Below are 26002 nucleotides of genomic sequence, written 5' to 3'. Positions count from 1 at the left end.
CCTGGGGGCGGAGCCTCCGCCGGCCGGGAGCCGGGACGGGGCAGCTCCTCCCGCTCGCCCCGCCCCGCCCACGAGCGTCACGACGCTGCGCCGGCCCGTCCCTGCTCTCCTGAAGGCTGTAGCGTACCCGCAGCGTTCGGCTTCCCCCGGGGTCCCCGTGCCACCGGGACTCGCCGTGTCGCCGTTCCCCTCCGCGGTCTCCGCGATACCCCCGGGCTGTCGCCTCTGGTTGACGCCCCCGGTCGCGGAGCCATGTCGCGGCCCAGCAGCGTCTCCCCGCGGCAGCCCGGTGGGGACTCGGGGGGCGCGGGTACCCCCGCCGCGACCGCCTCCGCCGGCCCCGCGGCGGGCCGAGGCCGAGGCAAGGGGCTGAAGGATATCCGCGTCGACGAGGAGGTGGAGATCGCGGTGAACCTCGCCCTGGAGCGGTTCCGGTACGGAGAGGAGAAAGGTGCGTAGCGGCAACCCGGCCGCGGGGGAGAAAGGCGGGGGGGGCGCCCCGCCTGGCCGGTGCGCCCGGTCGGGCCCGTCGCGGCGGGCCGGCAGCGAGGCGGGCGCTGGGCTGCGGGGAGCCGGGGCGGCTGCGAGCACCTGGCCTGGGCCGGCGCGGGGAGGCGAAGCCCCGGGTGGGGGTGGCAGACGTCTAGGCCCCGAGGCTCTTCATCGGTTCACCGGTAGAAGCCTCTCCTCAGCGCCTTTCTGCACGAATAAGATGGCTTGCTTGGGAACCCTGCATCGCTTACAGGTATGAAGATACAGCACTGCCATTAGTCCCATTGTTCACGGGAGAGCGTGATAGGTTTGGGGATTGAAAAACTCGTAACGTTCAGGTAATATGTCAGGAGTACTGTGTGTTGTGTTGTTATGTTTGCTTTATTATCTTTCTAGAAATGGAATTTCCTTCTTCTTTCACTAGTACTGAAAGAGCGTTTGTTCACCGGCTCTGTCAGTCTCTTGGACTGATATCTAAAAGTAAAGGGTAAGTTGGAGTCTGATTTTTATTTTTTTTTTCTTTTTTTGGTGCAAATGTATGGAATTTCATGACTAGCGTTAAAATGATCTGTGTTTCTAGCGTATCCTGCACTGTTGCAGGGAATAGTACTAGAGAAAAAAGTTTAAAAAGTAAGATAAAAATAAGTATATTTGTACTTTGCTTTATGTTTACTTAAAAAAACTTGTGACGTGCTTAGTTTGAGGTAGCTTGCCATTGTACTGTTTTGTGGTTTTCATGGGTCCATAAAAAAGACTTCTCACCAAGATCTGTTTTGTTTTTCATGCACTATTGTGTGCCCAAGGGTTTTGCATAGAATTTCATACCTTGACAGATAAAACGTAGCCTAGTGTAGCATGTCCAAAAGAGTGCTTCTGTTGAGAAGTGCAGGAGAAGAGCATTCATACACAGGTGTGATGATGTTTCTTTCTCTTACCCTGCTCTGATCTTTTGAAGAGAAAACCCATGTTCATTGACCCGATGAGCTTGCATGAAAGCTGAGAATCCGGTTCCCTTGGGAGTTCAGGTGGCAAAGTAACAGGAAAGGGAAAGTTATGGGAAAACCCCAGATAGATGAGTGTCATGTATAATGTCTGTGTGTAGACTGTTGTAAAACTGTAGCAGCATTTACTGTTCCTCATTTTTGGGGATACTTCATTATTCTTGCAAAAGTAGTGTAAAATGCTAGTTCTCTGATCTCTACTTGCTTAGGGAGTAAGTGCTGTTGAGCACTGATAACGTGTAGCTTGGTTTCAGAAGATCTTATTCAAGCATAGTGCTGTCCAAGTCAAGTTATGCTTCCAATGTGGTTCCAGTCTCGCGAGTGGTATAGCTGATTTTTGCCACAGATGCCTGAGACAATAAATTTGGCCAAACTTGCGAATCTTTCCGTCTCATTTTGGGAACATGGAGTGTTAAAAAGGCTTGTCAGATGTGTGCAGATGCTTAGCAGGAACATGCTTGGGTTGTATGGTGCCTGTGCTTAACTGTAGCTGGTAAACCCTGCTTGAATCCTTGTTGATTCTTTGTAGAGCTTTGTAAATGTCTCTGAGCAGCTTCCTAGGAGATTCTGTGGTATTTTTGGTGGTGGTTTTCATAGAACAGAATATCTCTAGTTGGAAGGGACCCATAAGGATCATCAAGTCCAACTCCCTGCTCCTCGCAGGACTACGTAAAACTAAACCATATGACTAAGAGCATTGTCCAGACACTCCTTGAACTCTGACAGGCCTGGTGCCATGACCACTTCCCTGGGGAGCCTGTTCCAGTGACCGATCACCCTCTCAGTGAAGAACCTTTTCCTAATGTCCAATCTGAACTTCCCCTGAAGCAGCTCCATTCCATTTCCCGGTGTCCTGTCGCTGGTCACCAGAGAGAGGAGATCAGCACCTCCCCCTCCGCTGCCCCCCCTGAGGCAGTTGTAGACTGCCATGAGGTCACCCCTCAGCCTTCTCTTCTCCAAGCTGAACAAGCCGAGTGACCTCAGCTGCTCCTCCTAAGTCTTGCCCTCGAGGCCTTTCACCACCTTGGTCGCCCTCCTCTGGACACACTCCCATAGTTTGATGTCCTTCTTATATTGAGGTGCCCAAAACTGCACACAATACTCAAGGTGGGACCGCACCAGCGCAGTGTAGAGTGGGACAACCACCTCCTGTTTTTGTTTTGTGTGTGGTTGTTGTTTGGTTGGTTTTTTTTTTTTAAATGTGGAGTGTTCAGGGTGACATGAAGCTTGGAGAATAGTTGAACTGCAATTTAAACAGCTGAGAAAAAGGGAATAGTCACCTAGGAAGACGTAAACTGTATCTTTTTTTTGACTATAATAATGCATTACACATTTAAGAAACATAAATTTCCTTTTAAAATAAATTCAAATGTTTTACTTGTGTTAGGCTCCCCAGATTTCCTCAGTATTTATGCTTGCAATAACTTTTGAAATGATCAGTCTTTAAAAGCTTGATCATGATTGGCTTTCATCATTGAATTTCTAGATAGAGTATAATTTTAATGTTAATATTCATTACTGTATCTGTACTTGTTGCATAGAGTGGATAAATAAGGGAAGCTATTGCTTGGGCACCATAGGACAATATTTTGTGTCCTTAGTTTTTTCCTTTGGGTTAAGCAAGCATATGTTGAATACTTACAGAAAGCTTATTATAAACTCTTCATAGCTAGTATGTTTTCCTCTAGACATTGTTAGCAGTGTACTATATTGGGTCTGGCTGGGTTGGAGTTAACATTCCCTATAGCAGCCCTCATAGTGCTGTGCTTTGTACTTGTAGCTAGAACAGTGTTGATAACACACCAGTGTTTTGGCTACTGCTGAGCAGTGCTTGCACAGCATCAGGGCTGTCTCTCCAGCTCCCCCTTATCCCCCCAATTGGGAGGAGAGTTGCCAGCGGGTCGATGGAGGTGATCCTTCCCCTTTACTCAGCACTGGTGAGGCTATACCTGGAGTGCTGTGTCCCGTGCTGGGATCACCAGTAAGAGAGAGACATGGACATACTGGAGAGAGTTCAGTGAAGAGTCAACAAGATGAAGGAACTGGAGCATCTCTCCTATGAGGAAAGGCTGAGAGAGCTGGGACTGTTCAGCCTGGAGAAGAGAAGGCTCAGGGGCATCTTATCAATGTACATAAATACCTGAAGGGAGGATGCAAAGAGGACAGAGCCAGGCTCTTTTCAGTGGTGCCCAGTGACAGGACCAGAGGCAATGGGCACAGACTGAAACACAGGGGGTTCCCTCTGAACATCAGGAAACACTTTTTCACTGTGAGGGTGACCGAGCACTGGCACAGGTTTCCCAAAGAGGTGGTGGAGTCTCCCTCCTTGGAGATATTCAGAAGCTGTCTGGACATGGTCCTGGGCAACTGGCTCTATGTGACCCTGCTTGAGTAGGGGTTTGGACCAGGTGACCTCCAGAGGTGCCTTCCAATCTCAATGGTTCTGTGATTCTGAGTTGCTGAGACACAGACTACTAAAGACTGGGAGCGTAGTCATGGGAGGCATTCCAGTTTGGTTTTCCAATTCTGCCAACCTTTCCATGGACATGCACATTCAAGTACTGTTCCAGCTTCAGTATTTTTGCTATTCTGAAATGTTGTCTTGCATTGACCCAGGAGCTGAACCCAAGCCAACAACTTAGAAAGCAGCCATGTTGTGGTGGCTTGACCTTGGCCGACTACCAGGTGCCCAGCCAGCTTGGTCTGTCACTCCCCTTCTTCAACAGGACGTGGGGAGAAAATAGCATGGGGTCTCTCCCACAGGCTGAAATTCCTTCAGGATAAACCTGCTCCACTGAGGTCTCTTCCATGGGCTTCACGGGGAAACTCTCCTCCAGCACCTGGAGCACCTCCTCCCCCTCCTTCTTCACTGACCTTGGTGTCTGCAGGGCTGTGTCTCAGATTTTTCTCAGTCCTCCCTCACGGCTGCTGTGCAGGGTTTTTCCCTTTCTTAAATATATTATTACAGAGTCACCACCATTGTGGCTGAGGGGCTGTGTTGTGCCCTGCAGTGGGTCAGTTGGAGCTGTCCGTGTCCGGCATGGGGCAGCGCCGGCCTCTCCTCACAAAGTCTGCCCCTGCCAGCACTTGGGTACCTGCACCCTGTACACACGCACCACTATACCATCCCTGCCAGGGACGGGGCACTGGGCTCTTAGTGTGACCTTCTGTTCTTATCCTGAGAAGTCATTTTCAAAGTGTTGATATGTCATTGTAGCACAGGTGCACGATAGTTCAGTTTCAAACATATTTACAACAGTTCTTTGCATTTCAATATCAGAGTTCGGTCTGAGAGCAAATGCAGTGTTATGATTAAGTGTTTTGGCTCTAATTCTACATTGTAAATCTTTGATAATGAACATCCTGGGAATCTAGTTTATTTTACTGGATTTTGTTAAGGCTTGGAATATCACCAGAAGGCTGCTTGTTTGTCTGTTATGTTTATTTGTTGATTTTTAGCCTCTAAGTCTCTTAAATTAGTCTAGAAATGAGTTTTGTGTCATACCTCTCAGTATTGATTGATAGAGTGAGTGATGGAGCTGGCTGTCTTTTGGGAAGCAAATGCAGTGATAGACCTTTAACAGAAAGGTAGCAGAACAGTGTTACATTATGGAGGCCTAACTGTAAGGTTGTGCTGGGTGTAGTCATCCAAAGTCTGCAGTGTCTGTGCTGCACTACCTTGTGTGAATAGAGGGTGGTTTTGATGGTGGATATTGTGGATGCTTCTGTTATTTTGGCATGCATTATGCTACATAGGACATTATTTGGAAGTTTCTAGTTACAACATTATATTTGAAAATAATCTGACAGCCATCTTGGAAGAATTATGGTCAAAGATCATTACATAGAGGTAAGTAGGTTACTTATTCCTAAAATACCTTTTTTTTTTTTTCTTTCCCCCCCTCCCAGAAAAGGAGCAAATCGATACCTGACTGTAAGGAAGAAGGATGGATCAGAACTAACACATGCAGTAATGACTTGTTGCTTGGCTCCAAGTACGAAACATGCTGTTCGGAGTTTAATTCAGAGATTTCCTGTCACAAATAAAGAACGAACAGAACTTCTGCCAAAGACGGAGCGAGGAAATGCCTGTGCTGTTGAATCTGGTATGTTCAGTGTGTCTTCTGATATGGACTTGTGAATCAACACTGCTTAAAAAACAAAATGACCCACAACCCAACCACAAAACAGAACCCTTTCTTTTCTGTCTCCTCTCCTGTCCCAGCTGACATGCTCCCCCAAAACAAACCCATTAATTTTCTTGACTTTTAATTATTAATATAGGGTCTTTTAAAACTAGTGTCATGAGGAACTTAGGCAGTCATGTCACCCACATTCCAGTGTCTCTCTTGTGCCAAGTTACTTTTGAGTCTTTGAGCCAGTTCCAACCAAATTTATTTGGGAGTACGTTTCTGAAATGTGAGTTCCTACAAGTTCCATGAGATGAGATTGGAGAGAGAAGTGTTACCATGACTGCTATATAAGAACACCCTTATGAGAAAATGAGGCTGGCTGTTCTGCTCATAGAAATTCATGTTCTTGATAAAGTAAGAAGTTTATTTTTTCTTTTGTTGTCTTCTAAAATAGATTTGGTCCCTAAGAGACTACTTTCTAGACTTCTCGATTTCTAGGATATGAAAGAGTTCACTGGAAGACAAACTTCTGATATATTGTGGGTTTTTTTAAACAATGCTTTTAACAAGTTTATTGTTTTAACAGTTAAAAGTGTAAGAGTTCTGTTGTGTTTCTGTGTGCAAAGCTGGGTGTAGTGCACAGAAAACGCTTGTATAGATACGCCTTGTTTCATTGGATATTTCTGATTTATGATGGTTCATGCTTTAAGTGCTTCCTTTGCTAGTTTTCTTTTTCAATTGTTTCAGTTGTTTAATAGGATTGTTTAATGATTGGAGGGAAACTATAATAAAAGTACTGAAAAGCAGTTCCTTAGGAATTTAAGGCATAAACTAATGAATAGTGTAAAATTTATCTTCTTCAGAATGGTTTTTGGCTCTTTTAATCTGTTAACCTATGTCTGTCTTGGTAAGACAGTAATTTAATATATTATTCTGTTAGTCACATTAAATATGTATAATTGAATTTACACCAAGCTTTTCATTCTTCTGGAAAATAATTATTAAGGAATTACAGAGTAACATTTACAATACTGAATTTGAAGTATTCTCCTCTGAAGAAGCGTAGGTTCTTTGGCTAGTTATGCATTGCTTTCTAATGTGTCACACTGTGCTGTGTGGGTCCAGGGGTCTAGATACAGCATCGTTCAATTTGTATGATTTAAGACAGATCTTATGGACTAGAGCATTAGGTTATGTAAGACTGACTGAAAGGAGGTCATAAAAGACCAGGGAGGATGTAAAAGAAGGTATATGAATCACAGTAAAGTTATCTTTTTCTCAGAAGACATGCTTGTCAGTTTGGAATAGCTTAAAGGTTTGACTATAGAGTGAATATTTCTAGGCAAACTGTGGAGGTGTGAATGTGTAAACATGAAACAAAGGCCAAGAAAATACACCAGGCTGCTTTTTTTAGGTTTAGTTTCTATTTTTCTTTTTGCTCTTCATGACCTTTTTTGACTTTGAGCAATGGACTGGGATAGTCTGGTTTTGTTCAAAATATCTATGAAAGTAATAACTCCTCTGAACAAGATTTATTTCAAGCACCGTAACAGGATGCGCCACTATGAATATGGCTTTTAAATGTGTGATGGGTTTGTCACTTTGTCTATAGGGATGCGTATAAAGTCAGGAATGTTCATTTTTATGTATGATTTTTAAGCAATGTTTTAGTGACCTTCTTTTGTGTCTGTCTAATAAATTGTTAACTTCTCTTCACAGAAAACAGAGAAGTGAACAAGACAAGCGGACGACTTAACAATGGTATCCCCCAGGTTCCAGTGAAAAGAGGGGAATCGGAGTTTGATTCCTTCAGGCAATCACTGCCAGTTTTTGAAAAACAGGAAGAAATTGTCAAAATAATAAAGGACAATAAAGTTGTTTTGATTGTAGGAGAGACTGGATCAGGGAAAACTACTCAAGTATGTTTCCTTAACGAAATAAAAAAGATAACAGTATTTGATCAAAACTAATGCCAATTTTGTAATATTTATGTAATAAGAGATTTCTTTATGATAGGTTTAAGGCTTTTGTTTTCCTATATAGTCAAAAGTCTTGTGTTCTAGTTCACAGTTCTAGTTTCTTGCTTTTGAAATACTAAGCCAGCAGATACTTACTAAAAGCATAAGTGGTTCTGCACAGTTTTCTGATAGATACTAGTTTTTCGTTAAAATAATATAAAATATTGAAGGGAAAGTAGCTATGAGTTTGTATAGCCCTTTTCCTTCTAAAGCTAGTTCTGTTCTTTGTATCTAGAGTAGAATAATTATTGTGTTAAAATGAAAGGTTACCTACAGGTATTTTTTGTAGATTTCTCTGAAGCAGGAGAGAGACACTTCAACTTTCTTTTTTGAAACAGATTAGACTTAAAAGCAGAAATTTATTTTTGCTGCCTTTCTGCCTCTTCAAGTACATTAGCAATGATAATCCTATTGTGAATCCTTTTGCAACCTGTGTAATATTGAGACGCAGTTAAATTGTTTCACCGTGGTAAAAAAGATATGACTTTATCAAACTAAAAAGTGAATTTAAACCACTTCTTTACAGATCCCTCAGTTCCTTCTTGACGACTGTTACAAAAATGGAACTCCGTGTCGTATATTTTGCACTCAGCCAAGACGTTTGGCAGCTGTTGCTGTGGCTGAAAGAGTGGCAGCAGAAAGAAGAGAAAAGATTGGCCAGACAATTGGTTATCAGATCCGATTAGAAAGCAGGTACTAATGATATTTCTTAAAGTCAATTGATCTTGTGTTGGTATCTTTAGTCTTGTGTACATTTAAACTGCAGTATATTTGGGATACAGCCTAGTAAAAGCTCAGTATGTAAAGTATAGGTAGGATATGTTCAGGTAATGGAATATTTAAGAGTGAAAAGGACAGTTTTCCTCCTGGTTTTTGCAGTTTCATGTAGTAAGTTGTCTTATATAAGTGAATTGCATCTGCTTTCTCTTGATTTCTTCTTGAGTGTGTGTGTGGAATTCCTTGTCTTATTTTCAGATCAAGTCTACGCTTTCCTCTCTTTTTTTTCTCCCTACTTGTGACGTGTAGATCCAAAAGTTCTGCAAGCTTTGAAGATAGGTAGGAAGACCAGCATGCTGTAACAAATGCTATATAGTGAGAGTTGTTTGGGGACATAAAAGGAAAAAAAGCAAATTTTGAAAGTGAATGATGAAGTTGAGCATTATTTACCAAGCTAGTTTGGGTTAAATGTAGTCTGTTTCAGCTTTTATGTTTAAAGCACGAAGTGATACAAAAGTAGAGATTTCTAGGTCATCTGAGGAATTTGTTCCTAAAGCAGAACAGGAATGGAGGAAAGTCTGAAGATTGTGTGCGGTTTGTAGATTCTTTGAACTGTGTAGGTAGTGGGATTTCCAGGAATGGGCAGCAGTTGGGATATGTGTGAGAAGATGGCAAAAGGTATAGCTGGTTATGTTGCTTATATGGATGAATATATCACATAGCTAATGAAAATGAATGCACTGGAACAACAAAGCCAAGTTAAAGAAGAATTTGAGTATGTGTACAAAAGCTTACAAGGCTATTAAGGGATTAAAAGAGCTAGTAAAGGTTAATTGCAAATAAGGTGGATGATTAATGTGTGAAAGTATTACGCTGGCTGAAGAAGAGCAAAGCGTAGGTCAGATCAAAATGGAAGAATTACTGGACACAGTGCAGAGAATCCTGCTTAAGAAGAACCAATAAATTCACTCAAGAGAAAGAGCAAAAGGGAGAGATGGCAACATTTCCAACTCTGGGCAAAAAAGATGTGGGGTGGAGGTGTTTACGGTAACACAGGAGTCTAATTTTTTAAGTTTTATTAACTATTAGACAGCAGTGATGATTTCTAGAAGGCTGCTGAAGAAGAGAGAAGAGTAGAGATGGGTAAAGTAAAGCATTTCCATTTTGACTGTGTTCCTTGCATTTAATATGCAGGAGGATTTTTGAAAGGAGGGATGAATTCCAAACTTGGATAGAAATACACATTTGAAAAGGATCAGCTAATTTCTTTGTGATTCAACCAAGTATGGTGTATTGGGTTTACGTGGCAAGGTTTTGGTAGCGGGGGGCTACAGGGGTGGCTTCTGTGAGAAGCTGCTAGAAGCTTCCCCTGTGTCCGATAGAGCCGATGCCAGCTGGCTCCAAATCGGACCTGCCGCTGGCCAAGGCTGAGCCCATCAGTGACGGGGGTAGTGCCTCTGGGATAACATATTTAAGAAGGGGAAAAAAACCTGCGCAACAGCAACTTTAGCCAGAGAGAGGAGTGAGAATGTGAGAGGAACAACTCCGCAGACACCAAGGTCAGTAAAGAAGGAGGGGGAGGAGGTGCTCCAGGCGCCGGAGCAGAGATTCCCCTGCAGCCCGTGGGAAAGACCATGGTGAGGCAGGCTGTCCTCCTGCAGCCCATGGAGGTCCATGGTGGAGCAGATATCCACCTGCAGCCCGTGGAGGACCCCACGCTGGAGCAGGTGGATGCCCGAAGGAGGCTGTGACCCTGTGGGAAGCCCGCACTGGAGCAGGCTCCTGGCAGGGCCTGTGGACCCATGGAGAGAGGAGCCCAGGCTGGAGCAGGTTTGCTGGCAGGACTTGTGACCCCGCGGGGGACCCACACTGGAGCAGTCTGTTCCTGAAGGACTGCACCCCGTGGATGGGGCCCATGCTGGAGCAGTTCGTGAAGAACTGTAGCCCGTGGGAAGGACTCACATTGGAGAAGTTCGTGAAGGACTGTCTCCCGTGGGAGGGACCCCACGCTGGAGCAGGGGAAGAGTGTGAGTCCTCCTTCCCCTGAGGAGGAAGGAGCGGCAGAAACAATGTGTGATGAACTGACCCAAACCCCCATTCCCCGTCCCCCTGTGCTGCTGGGAGGGAGGAGGTAGAGAACTGAGGAGTAAAGTTAAGCCTGGGAAGAAGGGAGGGGTGGGGGAAGCTGGTTTTAGGATTTGGTTTTATTTCTCATTATCCTACTCTGATTTGATTGGTAATAAATTAAAATAATTCCCCCAAGTCGAGTCTGTTTTGCCCGTGATGGTAGTTGGTGAAGTGATCTCCCTGTCCTTATCTCGACCCACGAGCCTTGCATTGTGTTTTCTCTCCCCTGTCTGGCTGAGGAGGGGAGTGATAAAGCAGCTTTGGTGGGCACCTGGCATCCAGCCAGGCCAACCACATATAGACAAATACAAAGAGTGTATCCAAGCATATGCTGAAGAATTGGAACCTGTTTTTCCAAAATCCACACTGAATTTTCCAGTAAATTAAATCCAAGCATATGCTGAAGAATTGGAACCCGTTTTTCCAAAATCCACACTGAATTTTCCAGTAAATTAAACAACATGGAGAGGTTCTCAAGATTCTGTTTCACTTGCCTATTTATTTATATAAATTTGAATCTCACTTTGTTAATTAATCCATTGTCTGAAGTTTTGGAGCATAAGCACTAAGATTCCTTAGGAACTCTCTGGAAACAGGTGTAGTTTAAAAGCAAATAGTATGCGTGAATTCTTTGGTGAGAGAACTATAATCTAATTCCACTTCTGGTGAGCAGCTGTTCAATCCTTTAATTTTCAGTAAGTAGTGGAAAGCTGGCAGCATTTAAATGGTGCAAAAACCTGAAGTATCTTTATGAACTGTTCAATAGGGTTTCTCCAAAGACACTGTTAACATTTTGCACTAATGGCATACTACTTCGCACGCTAATGGCAGGAGACAGCACTCTATCAACTGTGACCCATGTTATTGTGGTAAGAATCCTGTTGTATTTCATGTGAGGTGGAGCAGTATGTATTACTTGTTAATTGGAAGATGAGATTCTAGGGTTTTGTCTTTATTTGCTGAGCATTTAAGGTATTTTCATTTGGTTAGAATCTGAATTAACGTTAAAGACTTACTGAGTCTTTATTGTAGCATGTACATTTTTGTTTTGGTTTTTGTTTGTAAAGTATCTTATTTTAGGTTCATACCAATAATTAATTTTAGAATCATGATGCAGTTGTGGAGGACAGAGCTCTAAATTTTTCTGAATGTCCTCTGTCAGAAAGCAGAAAAGCCGTAGGGAGGCTTATGTAGATACGATTCAGTGTGAGTGTGTCAGAATTTCTTGTATCATGTACTTGCTTTAGCAATACCAGGTTTGAGTCCATTTGTTTGCCCAAATGTTTTCAAGATAATGAGTAATCTAATTTTCAGCAAATTATTTAAGTGTATTAATTTATGATTATGTGAATGTTCGGTCAGGCAGTGGAACCAGAATGTTTACCGCAAGATTAAGTTCTCCACTGCTGAAGACAGAAAAATTCATGATAATTTTAGGTGCCTGCCTGTTTATCAAAATGGAAAAAAAGTGTGAGAATTATTTATACATTCTTGACTTCAGCCTAAAGATGTTATATTTGGGTCCCTGCTTCATACGTTCATGATATAATACAAACAAAGATGATTAATCAGTCATGTGCCTTTATTGATGATAAGCTTTGTGCATGATTTAATGGATCTAAGCAATCTAACTTTTTTCTGATTATGTGGTATTATACATTTCTTTAAATGTTCATCAATTGTAAAGTGAGAATTTATTAAAATAAGATTTGTAGGATTTGCGGTTTGTGCCATTATCTTGAAAATGAGATTCAAATGTAAGAATTAGAAAAGTTTCAGAAGTTCACTTTAACCTCTGAAATCAAGGTGTGTGTTGCTTGTGCATTACCAGTGCAGTCTGCTCTGATATCTTTATAAAACTTTTTGAAATATTTTTTGACTTTTGGATAGTTTTAAAAAAAATCCTTACTTAAACTAGACTTACACATTTTAATGTGTCTGTAATGTACCAGCAAATTATATATTTTAGTTTTTAAAAAAGTTCATGTTTGTGTAAAGTTATGGTCTTGGATCTGTGATGTTTATCTGTTTGGTTTTTTTTTTCCTTTTGTTATAGGATGAAGTACATGAGAGGGATAGGTTCAGTGACTTCTTGTTAATAAAACTGAGAGATGTGTTGCAAAAACAGACTAATTTAAAACTAATTATTTCTAGTGCTGCTCTAGATGCAAATCTCTTTATTAGGTATTTTGGAAGTTGCCCAGTAATACACAGTAAGTATTTATGTAACCTCTTCAATCTGTGTATACCTGCCTCAGGACTTATAGATCTTATTAAACTGTAGCAAACCATTCTGAGTAAGGGAACAGGATAAATACACTGAGAATTACAGTAATGCTTGTTCGTTCTTTGTTCATTTTTGTTGTTTCTTAACTATTTGCACCTACTTCAGGGTGAAGTGTTTTTATCACAGGGAGTTCGGTAAGTGCAGGGTTGTCCTGGCCCCCACCATGTTCAATTCAAGAAGCAGGAAAAGGTTCTTAGTGCTGATCTCCATGGTGATATAGACCCTAGGACCTACAGGAGTGTGATATATATTAATTCATTCCAGATTCTAGTTCTTCAGACGTCACAGAGATTGCTACTGGTTACTAGATGAAACATAAATACACCTGGTCACTTCAGAAATACAGTCCTAGGCAAATTGAGTTTCTGTGTTTTAATCACAGGATGCTTTATTTTAAAGGAAATTAGTAGCTGTTAATCTAGGTAAACATTGAGAAAAGACATGGCAATTTATGTTAATTTATGTTTGACTCAGTAATCTGCAGTTAGATTACATTCAAATGCAAAGAAAAGTTATCATTATTGCTGTTTTAATTTCATTTGACTGACCTTTAGTAGAGGTAAAACATAGATGTGTGGGAGATGCCTTTTTTTTTCCTCTCTCTCTTCACCCTCCTGGCTTGCAAGTTTTCTGCATGGGTGACCTCCTCTGGCACCTTGCAGTCCTCTTTCTTTTTCAACAATGATGTCTAAGTATAACGTGTTTTGAAAAGAAGCTTTTAAGAGAAATGCTTTCTTCTCAAAACAATCAAGTAGACTCTGTATGTCAGCCTTTTTTTAAGGAGCTTGACAGTCCCAGGACATGGGTAGGATCACTTTCTTTAGATCTTCTGTACAAGTCATCAGTTTGTTTTAGTGAATGTTCCTCAAAAAGAAATCTATTTTTTTTACAGATAGAAGTGTTTATTTCTAGTTCCCAGTTCTGAATTTCTGCCTAGTAAAATAAGGCTTGCAACTTGTTGGAGGCAGGAATCTGGAAATTACACATGATTTCAGTGTCTTCCAAATTTTTTTTGAAGAGGGGAAGCCTCAGTTATAATTGTTGTGTGGCTTTCCAGTTTCATGTTCTTGTAGCTTCCTGTTCATTTAGATAAATATGTTTATTCAGGAAATTCTGATGACAGTCTCTTTGTCCAGTTTACCTCGGTGGTTATACTGTTGTCACATACTAGTCTTCACAGGCTAATCACAATTGAAAAGACACTTTCCTTTTTCCATTTTTGAGAAGTTAAGAATTAAAAGGAGAGGCTTTAGATACTTTGTCTGTTATTGTCATGAAAAAGATTTGATCCTCCTTCAACAATACAGCTGACAAAATCCTGACTGCAGGAACCAACATTTTGTAGTTGTGGGTTCCTGTAGTACACAGAGTTTGTGATCAATGTTGGAAGACTTCCTCCATGACAGCTTCTAAGTATGTGGATAGTAGCTTGTTCTTTCTGAAGAAGAGAAAAGTCCTAGATGATTTAAACTCAGCTATGGCAAATGTCTGCTAAGGAATCAGAAATCAAAATGTAGAGATTTTAATTCTTTCTGTGAAAAAGAATGCTTTAATGTCCATAAATAAACTTTAGAAAACAGTGATATTGAAAAGAAATCAGGGTAAATTAGTAGGTGATAAAGACCATTGGAATGTCTCATTTATCAGGTATATTCAGTAAAAAAAGCCAAATTTGGCTGAAGCGATTGAGGAAATTGAGAGAAGTCCATCTCCTCATATACTTCTCATGAAAAAAAGTAGTTTAATACAAAGGTGGCAATCTGCTTGTGGGATCTTGCACTGAAGCTGTATTAATTGCTGTTAGATTTTGTAATCCAGGTGGCAGTTTTACACAGTAAATTCTTTTTTGTAACCCTAAACAAAAATGGCTATTTTCTTTTTCTCATTTTGATAAAATGGCGATTAATAACTGTCAATCTTATGAGCATCTCTTGCTATACACTTCATAGAATTGAAGAGGTTAATGAGAAACAACGTACCCAGCTGGCATTTCCCTTTTGATATGATATTTTGTTTTGTGGCCCAGTAATCTTAAGAAAATAAACTCCAGTGAAGATACTCTTACAAGACTTTTCAAGAAAAGTAATAATTCCTTAAATCAGGCCCTAATAATGTTTAATTCACTTTTTGTGTCTACAAAAATGCTTTTTTAAAAATTAAGACTATAAATGAAGCTAGGGAATATCTAACATTTTATGAATTATTTATACTTTCAGTACAAGGAAGACCTTTTGAAGTTAAAGAGATGTTTTTGGAGGACATTTTACGAAGCACTGGGTATACAAACAAAGAGATGCTAAAGTACAAAAAAGAGAAGCAGCGAGGTTGGTGGTCTTTTTAATTGTTAGAGTTGGCAATGAGTCTCATTGATTGATTGAACAACTAAATAGGTTGAATCTCTGTTAAAATTCCCAAGTCAGAGTATTAAATGAGACATGATTAGATGACAGCAAGTCTCTTTAAGCTCTTGATGTTTACATTATTGATGTAGATTATGTAACTTAAAAAAAAAAAATTTCACTTTCTTTCAATGGTTGCATTAATTTTGCTTTCAGTTGATAAATGTTGTATTTTTCCTTATTATTGTGGAGTAGAATTGTATATAATTGGGGGCTTTGCCCACATGAAAAATATAGAAGCAGAAGATACTATGTGCTGACTTCTGGGTGCAAATTAAAGTGCAGCCATTAAAGAGGGCAGGATTTTGTACATCTTGCAGAGAAGTGGTTCCTATTAGTAACATTTTTCCCTACATTCTTCAGACATGGATGTATTTTAATATATATAGTCCAGAAGCATTAACACACGTGAACTTAATATAGTTGGTTTTCAGTTTATTAAGTAGATATATTATTTGAGAAGTTTTCCTGACAACTGAAAGTAGTGATCCTAGTGTGTATTTAAAAAAAAAAAAAAAAAGGAAAAAAGGCAAAACCAAAAGCTATAACATACATTCCTAACTGTGCGTTTATCGTGGTGCTTAGCTCTGATCACTGTGGATAGAAAAGCTCAGTTAAGGCACTGGTGTCTTCTACTGTTTCTTCTACTTGTACACAAAAATTGGTTGTTACATGCAGGAGCTATATCACTTCTTTTCGGTATTTCACTTCTGGAGAAAGATCTGGACTGAGAATTGTGAAAATACTTACTTAGGAAGCTCATTTGAATGCAATAAGTTAGAATACTGGAGACTTAGGGGGTTAAGCACCCAAATGGTATTTTTTACCTTGTTGTTATAGCAGATGTTTGCAGTGGTGCACTTTGGGTGCCTTTAATCATGCAATTTATATTGGACTGGTAACAGCGTTCTAGATTAAATAAAAGAGATTGAATAGGTAAAACTTTGACTTTATATAAATATTTTTTGTAACTGAAAACAATGGATAATTAAGATGACTGTAAAACTTTTTTTGGAAATACTTTATGCATTCTAGAAGAAAAACAGCAAAGCACTCTTACTGAGTGGTGTTCTGCTCAAGAAAATAATAGCAAACTGGAATCTCAGAGACAAAGATCTGTCCCAAGTACAACTGAAGAGTATAATATGTTGGATGACGGTGGTGACACAGTATTTAATCAACTGGTAAGTTTTTCCTTTTGTTGGAAGAGATGTTTAAATCTGCGTTATATTATTACTACCCATTTAAAAACTGTTTTATAAAGATATTACTCCTGTAGAGTTTCTAGAAGGATATTAACATATTTTGAAACATGATTTTTTTTTTTATTAGCATGAACTGCTCTAGCTAAAGTGTGCTTTTCAATTATGATGGTTGTACGTAACTTTTGTTTAGATCAAATGGCTAGAATGCCATTGTTTAAAGTACTTGCATATGATACAATAAATGCTTTAACTGATATCTGAATGCTGTATTTCTGGTTGTTACCTGGAAAACTAACTGTTCAAATTCTTCGTGTCTAATATATAAGAATAAAGACCACTCTTTGAAGAGATTCATCTTTCAATACTGTATTTCCTCTTCAGACTGAAAAAGATGTAAATTGTCTTGAACCGTGGCTAATAAAAGAAATGGATTCTTGTCTCTCTGACATCTGGTTGCATAAAGATATTGATTCCTTTGCTCAGGTGTTCCATCTCATTTTAACGGAAAATGTCAGTGGTAAGTTTCTTATCTTACTACATAAGAGAAAAACAACGACAAAATGACTTGAATTTCTCTGGCTACTTTATCTCCAATTTCAAATGTTGTTACCTTTGAATTCTGATGCCTATTGAAAAAATTAGTAGGGTTAGCAGAATTAACGAGCTTAGCAGTTTGTTGTTCTACTTGTTGAAGTATTGACAGATGTTATAGTATGTTTCTAAAATAGTGTTAAATTCACATGAACTGACTGGTGGTAAGAAGTGAGGAAACAAATTCTCTTTGGGATGGGTTTTGAAAGTCATATACTACATTTAGATGAAAAAATAACAACATTTGTATTGGTTTGCTGATGGTTTTTGTACTTCTCAGTTGATTATAGGCACAGTGAAACCAGCGCGACTGCACTAATGATTGCCTCAGGGAGAGGCTTTCTGAGTCAAGTAGAACAGCTGATCAGTATGGGAGCAAGTATCCACTGCAAATCATCCAATGGCTGGTAAAAACAGACAGATAAACTAAAAGATAGATTTATTTGACAGTATACAAATGAGAAAGGAATTTCTATAACATCTAAACTAATTCGCTATCTTATCAGACTCCTGTAAGCACTGATAGGTTTTGACAGTCCAAACAATTTCTAACTTCTGTTTATCACATTGTTTTCTGTAAATTCTAAATTGAATTCTGAATTAAACAGTCTCGAATATGGGATATACACTCTTGGTTTCAATTAGTCTGGTTTAACACACTGGTTAGAAGAAAAATTGCAGTCTTTCTCACTGGGTTGATTGAATTAGACCCAAAATTTTTGGCGATTCTTATTTTAAGAGAGTAACCTGTATCAGATTTTAAAATAGTGTACTACAGGTGCAAAGATCTTTGCTGTGTTATATCTGTAAATGTGTTGTATCTTGTAAAAATATTTGTGAATCTGTAAAAATTCAGATTTTTGTGGCCATGAATTGTGTCTTCATATAAACAGGGAACTATAGTAAATAATCGTAATATGGAAAGATAAGAATTGGGATTCCAAGGGTTTGATATTTGGTACTACCACTTGAAAAACTTGGGAAGGAATGCAGTTTAAAAGGAAAACAGAGTGAACTGCATTGTGAGGAGGGCAACTTCCATAAGACATCAAAAAGCCCAATGTTTTCACACATTTTGGAGGAAAATGTCTGGGGTATGACTTCGTGGGATGATTTAAAGGAGCTAATAAAGGGTACTGCAAAAAGGCATGGCTTATCTCTGCACATTGGTGTGTGGTTTTTGAAGGAATGGCACATTCTTCCTCCTCATTTCCTTCTGCATGTTTGCAGGTACTTCTGTGTAAAACTGGGATTCTTTCTTGGTAAAGATTGGCCGTTATCTAAAAATCATGTAGCTATTACACCTGTTTATGCACTTCAAAATGGGAAGCTGCAGATCCAGCAATAACAGCACTGACTAAACAATAGTGCAGAAATTGTTAGAAAAGTGCAGTGTCAGTTGTCTCCTCACGTAACATGCTATTCGTATGTATCTTTTGAAGTGAGAAATTAATAAAGATTTTTATGCAACTCTTCAGGATGGCTTTGGACTGGGCTAAGCGCTTTGGACAGACAGAGGTGGTTGACCTGTTGGAGTCCTACAGGTAAGCTATAACTACTTTGCAGAAACAGTTGTATAACATGGTGAAGGGAAACTTATGTTTTGTCTTCTTTTAATCAGAACAGTTTTTAGCTTTTTATGCTTTAAAATCTGGCCTAAATAGCAAGATTTATTTGAGAATAAGAATATTTTGAAAACGTAGTTAGTTTAAAAAAAGTTTGTTTGTATTCAGTATCATAGTGATTATGTTTGCACAACTCCTAGGATAAATATAGTTATAGTGGTGTAGGACTTCTTTTATATTATTAGTGTTTATCATCTTGATATGGACATTCCTGTCATGATTATGTATCTAGGCAGGATGTGATTATAGTAACTTAAATATGCAGAGGATATGCCGATTCTATGCCATGTACCATTTTAATTTCAGGTGCTTATTTTGGAAACAAATCTATTGTGTGTTTTTTACCTGTATATAGCTGATGCATGATAGCCTTATTAAAGAAACTTTATATGAGTAACGTACACTAGGCCATTCAAGAATTGGTTTTTGATTAACTTACAGTTATCATAGTTTAGTTACAGTTTTGTAGAGACCTATATTATTGTAATTTCTCTTAGTGTGATTTCTGGTATGCTTAACCATTATGGTAGGGAAGTTTTTGGAAAATACGTTTCTTTTAAATATTTTTCCTTTAACAGATAAACAAATGGTGTCTTTATTCTTTGAGTTCTGTCATGCTTGCTTATGGTTGTGTTTCAGTGAAGTATAATAAAATGAAAGTTAATGCTAAAAATTGAAGTTGCGTGCTTTGCTGGATTAACACTTAAATCAGTGAACAGTATTGTGGAGATGCTCTTCTGCTACACTTTAATATTCGAGACAAGTAGTCTTATTGGTCTTGATATAAATTTGAATTGATGGCTGAATGCAAACCCAAAGCACTTTGACTCTGGCCTGTGTATTTGTATATTTTAGTGCTTCAGTGGAATTTGGAAATCTGGATGAAAGTTCCCTGGTCCAAACAAGTGGTAGTGACATTAGTGCAGAGGACAGAGAACTGTTGAAAGCTTATCATCACAGTTTTGATGATGAAAAAGTGGATCTGGACCTGATTATGCACTTACTTTATAACATCTGTCATAGTTGTGATGCTGGTAGGTATATACACACACACTCCCAATAAACTGCTGTGGATTCAACTTCTGATGAATTGTGCTCTTTTTTCAGTAATACCAAATAGGTGAAGCCTTCCGAGTGCTAGTATACGCAGTACTGACATGTATTTGAAGTGAATTTTCTGTTTAACTCTGTAAACCAACTTCTTTTTTAGGAGCTATTTTAATATTTCTTCCTGGATATGATGAGATAGTTAGCCTGAGGGACCGTATTCTTTTTGATGACAAGAGATTTGCTGATAATGCTCACAGGTAAACCCTCTAGTTTCTATGGTTGTCTTGAGTTTTTATTGTTTCTTTTAAAGATTCTTAAAATGTGCTCTTTGTCTTGCATTAGATACCAAGTTTTCATGCTTCATTCAAATATGCAGACTTTGGATCAGAAGAAGGTGCTTAAAAGTCCACCTTCTGGCGTCCGCAAAATAGCAAGTATCAGAGGACTCTGTCAGATATTATATTGATCTATTTTGTCTTTGCTTTTACAGTTACTATAGTTTTTTTTTTTTTAATTGCAGATTCTTTCTACTAATATTGCAGAAACCAGCATAACAGTCAATGATGTTGTATTTGTTATTGACTCAGGCAAGATGAAAGAGGTATGATTGGCTTAAACTTTCTTTGGGAAGTAAACTTCCTAGTGTTATTTCAAAATACATGATACATAAATTTGAGAGACCTTTTTTTTTTAAGTAGGCTGAGAGCTAGTGCATGTCAAGCAACAAAACTCACTAGAGAAGTTTTGACATCCATTTGTTTTATGACAAATACTGTAAATAGCTGTTTAAAAACCCGTAAAAGCTATTGCACATTGATATCTAGATCTTTTTTTTTTAATTTGGTTTTTCTGTTTGATTTTTAAAACAAGTCCATCAATTTAGACCACCATCTTCCTGAGACTTAGAGAACACTGGGAATTCCCTTTGTCCCACTATTGTGTCTAGCCCAAGTCTAATCCGTTAAGTTTTTAAGCACTGTTTTTGATCTGTTGAATGCCCATTCCCTAATTACTTGTGCAAGAAAAGTAACATAACATAATGAGGCAGTTTAAGACCTAGTATATGGCTTAGAAAATAAAATTGGATTTCATAGGAGATATGCACACCAAATTTCTGAAGTTCTCCTGGTAATACAATTTTTTTGTAATTTTTCATCAAATGTAGGAAAATAAGGATGTAATTTCCAAGTGAGACAAAGAGGAAAACTTTATTCACTATAACAACATATTTTTGCTTGGTTTGTGATACCACAAAACACAATCAATGTCTTTTATTGACTTTAAATTACCTAGTGACTAGAAAACTGTGTAGCACAAAGATACTGCAAAGGAGGTAGGATGAATTCACTTGAAACTAAGTACTTTAGAACATACCTTTGTGCCAGAAGCTGCTGGTGCTTATATTAATTTTTTTTTAGAGAACTTCTGTTGATGATCTAAGTCATTAGTAGCTTTTATTTCATGTACCTTATTCAATCTTGTTTTTATGTTCCTTGCTTTGCTTTTGTAGAAGTCTTTTGATGCACTGAGTTGTGTTACAATGCTAAAAATGGTGTGGATTTCAAAAGCCAGTGCTATCCAGAGAAAAGGCAGGTAATAAATGCTTCATACTGAATTTTATTTTGCAGATATCCACCGTCCTATATGTTAAGGATAAAGTACACAACGTAATAGCAGCCACACTGGGTAATGTTACTAGCCTAGTCCAGTATCGTGTTGGACAATGGCCAATGCTAATTCTCTGCGGAAGAGTAAGGGTCAGCATGTATTTCCTTGGAGTCATTTCCCAAGTTGTAGAAGAGTGACACACAGGAATTTCCCAAAGCTTACATTAGGTCTAGGTTGTTTTCCCGTCATAAACTTCTTCTCCTTCCTCTTTCTCCCATGTAGCACCAGCAGCCACAGTGTCCAATAGGGTGTTTCACAACTTACCTGTGGGCAAAGGGCTGCCTATTGCTAGTTTTTAATTGATGCCCCTTCCTCTCTATATTAGAAGAGACATTGAGCAGTGATTCCTTATTCGCCTTGTCCAAACTATTCATGACTTAACAGGCCTTTATCATATTCTTCCCAACACTGGGTGAGGGCTAAAAGGATATGTAGCAACAAATGCCTATGTTTGGTGATATGATATTGGCATTAACCTGCAGGAATTTGAGCATGAATGTGAGCATTTGCTGTCTCTGTCCCCTCACTCACAAGTTGTTTGGTCTTCATTCTACCTTTTACTCCCAGAGTAACTTCCAACTGTTTGGGGGATGTGAAGAGGAAGGAGGGAAGTTTACAACTTATATTCCTTACAGCAAAGGACAGTTGAGATTTGGATTGATCTTAGGTTAGCAAAAAACCCGCATCACTTTATTTTTAGATAGGCCTTATTTTTGTTTCTCCAGATCTTTCAGTGTTGGGGTAGAATTATAACAACACACTTCCATACTATCAAAAATAATCCATGTACTGGAAAACTCTCACCTCATGTGTGGGACTTAATGACAAAATTATCTTTTTCTCAGACCTGTTTCTACATTTCCATTCTAAGTTTGTGTGTGTGTGTTGGTTTTTTATTTTTTAATTTTTTTTAAAAAGAAATTCTAATTTTCAACAACTTCCTATATTTTATTTTCAAGGGCTGGGCGCTGTCAGCCTGGAGTCTGTTTTCGTCTCTTCAGCAGGCTCCGATTTCAGAATATGTTGGAATTTCAGACTCCAGAACTTCTAAGAATGCCGCTTCAGGTGCACGTTCAGTTAGAAATTTTAGCTTTTAAAAAATGTATTATCATCAAACCATGCTATTAACTCCAAAAAAGTGTTGTGTTGTTTGTCGTGTGTGTCCTCCCCCCCCCCAATCTTAACAATCTTTTTTTGCTTTTTAACTTTCAGGAGCTTTGTTTACACACAAAACTTCTGGCTCCAATTAATTGTCCAATTATTGACTTTCTTATGAAAGCTCCTGATCCTCCACCAGCTTTAATTGTGAGAAATGCCGTGCAAATGCTTAAGGTCAGCAGAGGAATACATTTAGATGGGAGTTGTATTTCATTCTGTATTTGTGGTGTGGCAACATATCTTACTGAGTTTTGTTTCTGCTGAGACTGTTGTTTGGTTACTTAAGGATGCTTTGAGTTTTTGTGTGTTGTCTATTTTCATTTTATGTGTGTGGATGTATTTTTCCATGTGAAAGGAAGAGAGTGCTTAAAAAATCTCATGTCAAACTGTTAAGAGTTTGACTTGCTCTCTTAGTGTTTGGGAACAAGTCTACTTAATGTCCAGTATTTACATCCTTTCTGCTTGTATTGTAAATTAATTTTGTCCACTTTACCCCCCCCCATCCCCCCCCCCCCCCCCCCCCCCCCTTTTTTTTTTTTAAACAGACAATAGATGCCATGGACCCTTGGGAAGATCTCACTGAACTTGGTTATCATCTCACTGAATTACCAGTAGAGCCACACCTTGGTAAAATGGTGTTGTGTGCTGTTGTTTTGAAGTGCCTGGATCCTATTCTTACTATTGCTTGCACTCTTGCATATCGAGACCCTTTTGTCCTACCTACACTGGCCTCTCAAAAGCGTGCAGCCATGCTGTGTAGAAAACGTTTTACTGCAGGAACATTTAGTGACCATATGGCGCTTCTCAGGGCTTTCCAGGTATTATTTCATCTTCAGAAAGAGTACTAATCGCAGTAGATCACTTAGCAAAGTAAATGATGTACCAGTCAAGTTGGATGTAGAATGATAGACTATGAATAAGTCCTTGGAGAAGAAACTTTATTTTTGCCTAGTGGCTTTCCTGTATATTGGACTCATAAATTTGTGAGGCAACACTTTTTGTCAGATTTTTTAATGTTTTTAAACCTGGTTAAATTCTGAATGTTCCAACAAGGTGCCACTGTATGTCCTGCGACACTGATAACTTAAAATAACAATCTTAACATGATGATCTTTATAATAACTTAATATAATGATCTTATAATAACATAATGATTATTATGTTAATTTAGGGAATGGGTAAAGAGAATCTAGTGCTTAACCAGAAAAAAAAAATCTGGTTCGATACATTTCCTTTCTTTCAGAATGGTTTTTGCCTTCATTTTATTGATGTAAATGTCATTTTCTAAAAAAAGAGCATTTCTTAATTTTAGCTAATCAAATTAATAGGCAAATGTAAAAAAAAAAAAAAAAATCTTTACAGGCGTGGCAGAAGGCCCGTAGTGATGGCTGGGAGAGAGCCTTCTGTGAAAAGAACTTCCTGTCTCAAGCCACGATGGAAATCATCATAGGAATGAGAACACAGTTGCTTGGCCAGCTTAGGGCCTCAGGTAAATAGCTTGGAAAAAATTTTAACATAGTTTTGGAGTCAAGTGTATACCTAGTACAAGTGTATACAAATTGTAAAAAGAATAGTGTTCACTGGTGTCATTTTCCTTCCTTAATTTGAAACAGACCAGTACACATTCATGCTGGGCATGGTGCAGATACTAGAGTGAGGAAGTGTGGCTGGGGAGCAGCTGATGTAACTGAAAGCACCCTGATTGTTCCACATGCCACTGGCTTTCAGTGTGAGATATGTTTCCTTGGATTTTTACATTCTAATAAATTATTGCCATAGGAAATGTCTTTGTGTTGTAAAAAGTAATCCTATTCTGTGTTTGTATAAAACCCCCTATCAGAAGGATTTCAGTATAATGGTTTCTTCTTGGTGCTGTTAAGGTTGGCAGTGGTGAAAAATGCAACAAATTTGTAGCTTATTTCACTTTTTTTTTTTTTTCAAATTCCTTTTGAGAAGCAAAAAAGTAGATCTTAAATACAAGCAAATATAACACATTTTTGTCCTCTTCTTTCTTCAGGTTTTGTTAGAGCCAGAGGAGGAGCCGATATTAGAGATGTTAATACTAACTCTGAAAACTGGGCTGTAGTTAAAGCTGCCTTAGTGGCTGGGATGTATCCCAATCTAGTGCACGTAGACAGAGAAGGCCTGGTTTTGACTGGACCTAAGGAGAAGAAAGTACGATTTCATCCTACCTCTGTTCTTAGTCAACCTCAATATAAAAAGGTAAAATCACTTTGAATTTATAGCTCACAAAAAAGAGCACTATAGTCTGTCAAACATTTTAGAAATGTCTCTTCATACTTGTCAGTATTTCAAAAGCAGCATGTACATTAAACACTACATTTTTAGAAAATATTTTTCCTGGAAGTTGATAAAATAAAGAATTGGAGTTGGTTTATTTTTCCAATATTATTTCATCAAAAGTTATTTCAGTTAGTCCTTCTTCTAGGTGGAAAGAGACAAAATGGTAAAAAAAATGTATTTATGAAACTATTTTAAAGATGTAACAATCCCTGCTCATAATAGCAGGAAGAAGTTCTGCTCTGAAACTGATTTTTTTTTTTTTTTTTAAGATCCTTTTTTAAAGCAAAATACTTTGTTTCAAGGTGGTAGGATAATTTGTGAGTCTGAGTTCTCTCTTGCTTTTTTATTTGTGTGTATAAGTTTATATGTATATAAATATTTATGTATTTATTTCTACATATCTAAAATAAGAAATATGTTAAAATTTATTTTAATTACAAATAGAGGGTAAAATAGCCTAGTCTTATTTGGTCTTGCACAGATTCCCCCAGCAAATGGGCAAGCTGCAGCCATTCAAGCACTCCCTACAGACTGGCTTATATATGATGAAATGACGAGAGCTCACAGGATAGCAAATATCAGGTGCTGTTCTGTTGTAACACCTGTCACTGTGTCACTCTTCTGTGGACCAGCTAGATTACCAAGCAATGCTTTGCAGGAACCTTCATCCCTTCGAGGTATAGTAAGGTTTGGATTTGGAATGTTTCCATTGGTATATATTAGTATGTGATACGGAAGACTTATTTTTCAAGAATATTTAATACATATATTGGCTAATTCTTAAAACAACAGAGCTGTAGTTCCTGTAGCTGTTCAAGAATAGTTTATAGGCTCTGTAATAAATGTCTCAGTTTTGTGAATCCTTATAGATTCATATCCATACATTACACTTACATAGTTCTGAAGTCTCAGAAATTACAGTATAGTTTGTAATGAAATAAAAAATGCAAACAAAAGGTCTAATGGCAATACTAAAGCTGAAAAGTGTAGTATGCATGTTTTTTCTACAGACTAGTTTATTTGATACTTTGAACCAGATTATTCAAACAGTAACAATTTGGAAACTATCAATATGGCAAATAGTCATATTGCTTCCCACTGAAACATGCATTTTAAAGATTATTTTCTACCAATAACTTTTAATGACAATTAGCTATGCTAGTAACTAGAAGTAATGGGGAATATATAGAAGTTTCCTTTTTTTTTACTTAAGTGGAGTGCTGTAGG

The 26002-nt window shown here is 38.5% G+C and overlaps 1 protein-coding gene across 1 annotated transcript in view; it reads left to right on the top strand.

Moving 5' to 3' along the window:
• Positions 1–252: 252 nt before the first annotated feature.
• The window catches only part of YTHDC2 (YTH N6-methyladenosine RNA binding protein C2), a 37596-nt gene continuing 11846 nt past the window's right edge, over positions 253–26002 (top strand). The window contains exons 1-23 of the mRNA XM_050912720.1: positions 253–451; positions 889–979; positions 5403–5599; positions 7346–7545; positions 8171–8337; positions 11255–11357; positions 12545–12701; positions 14992–15099; positions 16210–16358; positions 16761–16896; positions 17251–17377; positions 18449–18514; positions 19451–19629; positions 19806–19902; positions 19988–20075; positions 20166–20246; positions 21156–21238; positions 22273–22378; positions 22526–22645; positions 23017–23289; positions 23834–23960; positions 24489–24694; positions 25257–25452. Of these exons, the coding sequence (XP_050768677.1) occupies positions 253–451; positions 889–979; positions 5403–5599; positions 7346–7545; positions 8171–8337; positions 11255–11357; positions 12545–12701; positions 14992–15099; positions 16210–16358; positions 16761–16896; positions 17251–17377; positions 18449–18514; positions 19451–19629; positions 19806–19902; positions 19988–20075; positions 20166–20246; positions 21156–21238; positions 22273–22378; positions 22526–22645; positions 23017–23289; positions 23834–23960; positions 24489–24694; positions 25257–25452 (3256 nt within the window). The remainder of the gene's footprint in view (positions 452–888; positions 980–5402; positions 5600–7345; positions 7546–8170; positions 8338–11254; positions 11358–12544; positions 12702–14991; positions 15100–16209; positions 16359–16760; positions 16897–17250; positions 17378–18448; positions 18515–19450; positions 19630–19805; positions 19903–19987; positions 20076–20165; positions 20247–21155; positions 21239–22272; positions 22379–22525; positions 22646–23016; positions 23290–23833; positions 23961–24488; positions 24695–25256; positions 25453–26002) is intronic.

Source organism: Gymnogyps californianus, chromosome Z (assembly GCF_018139145.2).
Source record: "Gymnogyps californianus isolate 813 chromosome Z, ASM1813914v2, whole genome shotgun sequence".
Classification (NCBI taxonomy): Eukaryota; Metazoa; Chordata; class Aves; order Accipitriformes; family Cathartidae; genus Gymnogyps; species Gymnogyps californianus.
The sequence above is the reverse complement of the archived record's forward strand: the minus strand, read 5'-3'. Positions and strand labels throughout refer to the sequence as shown.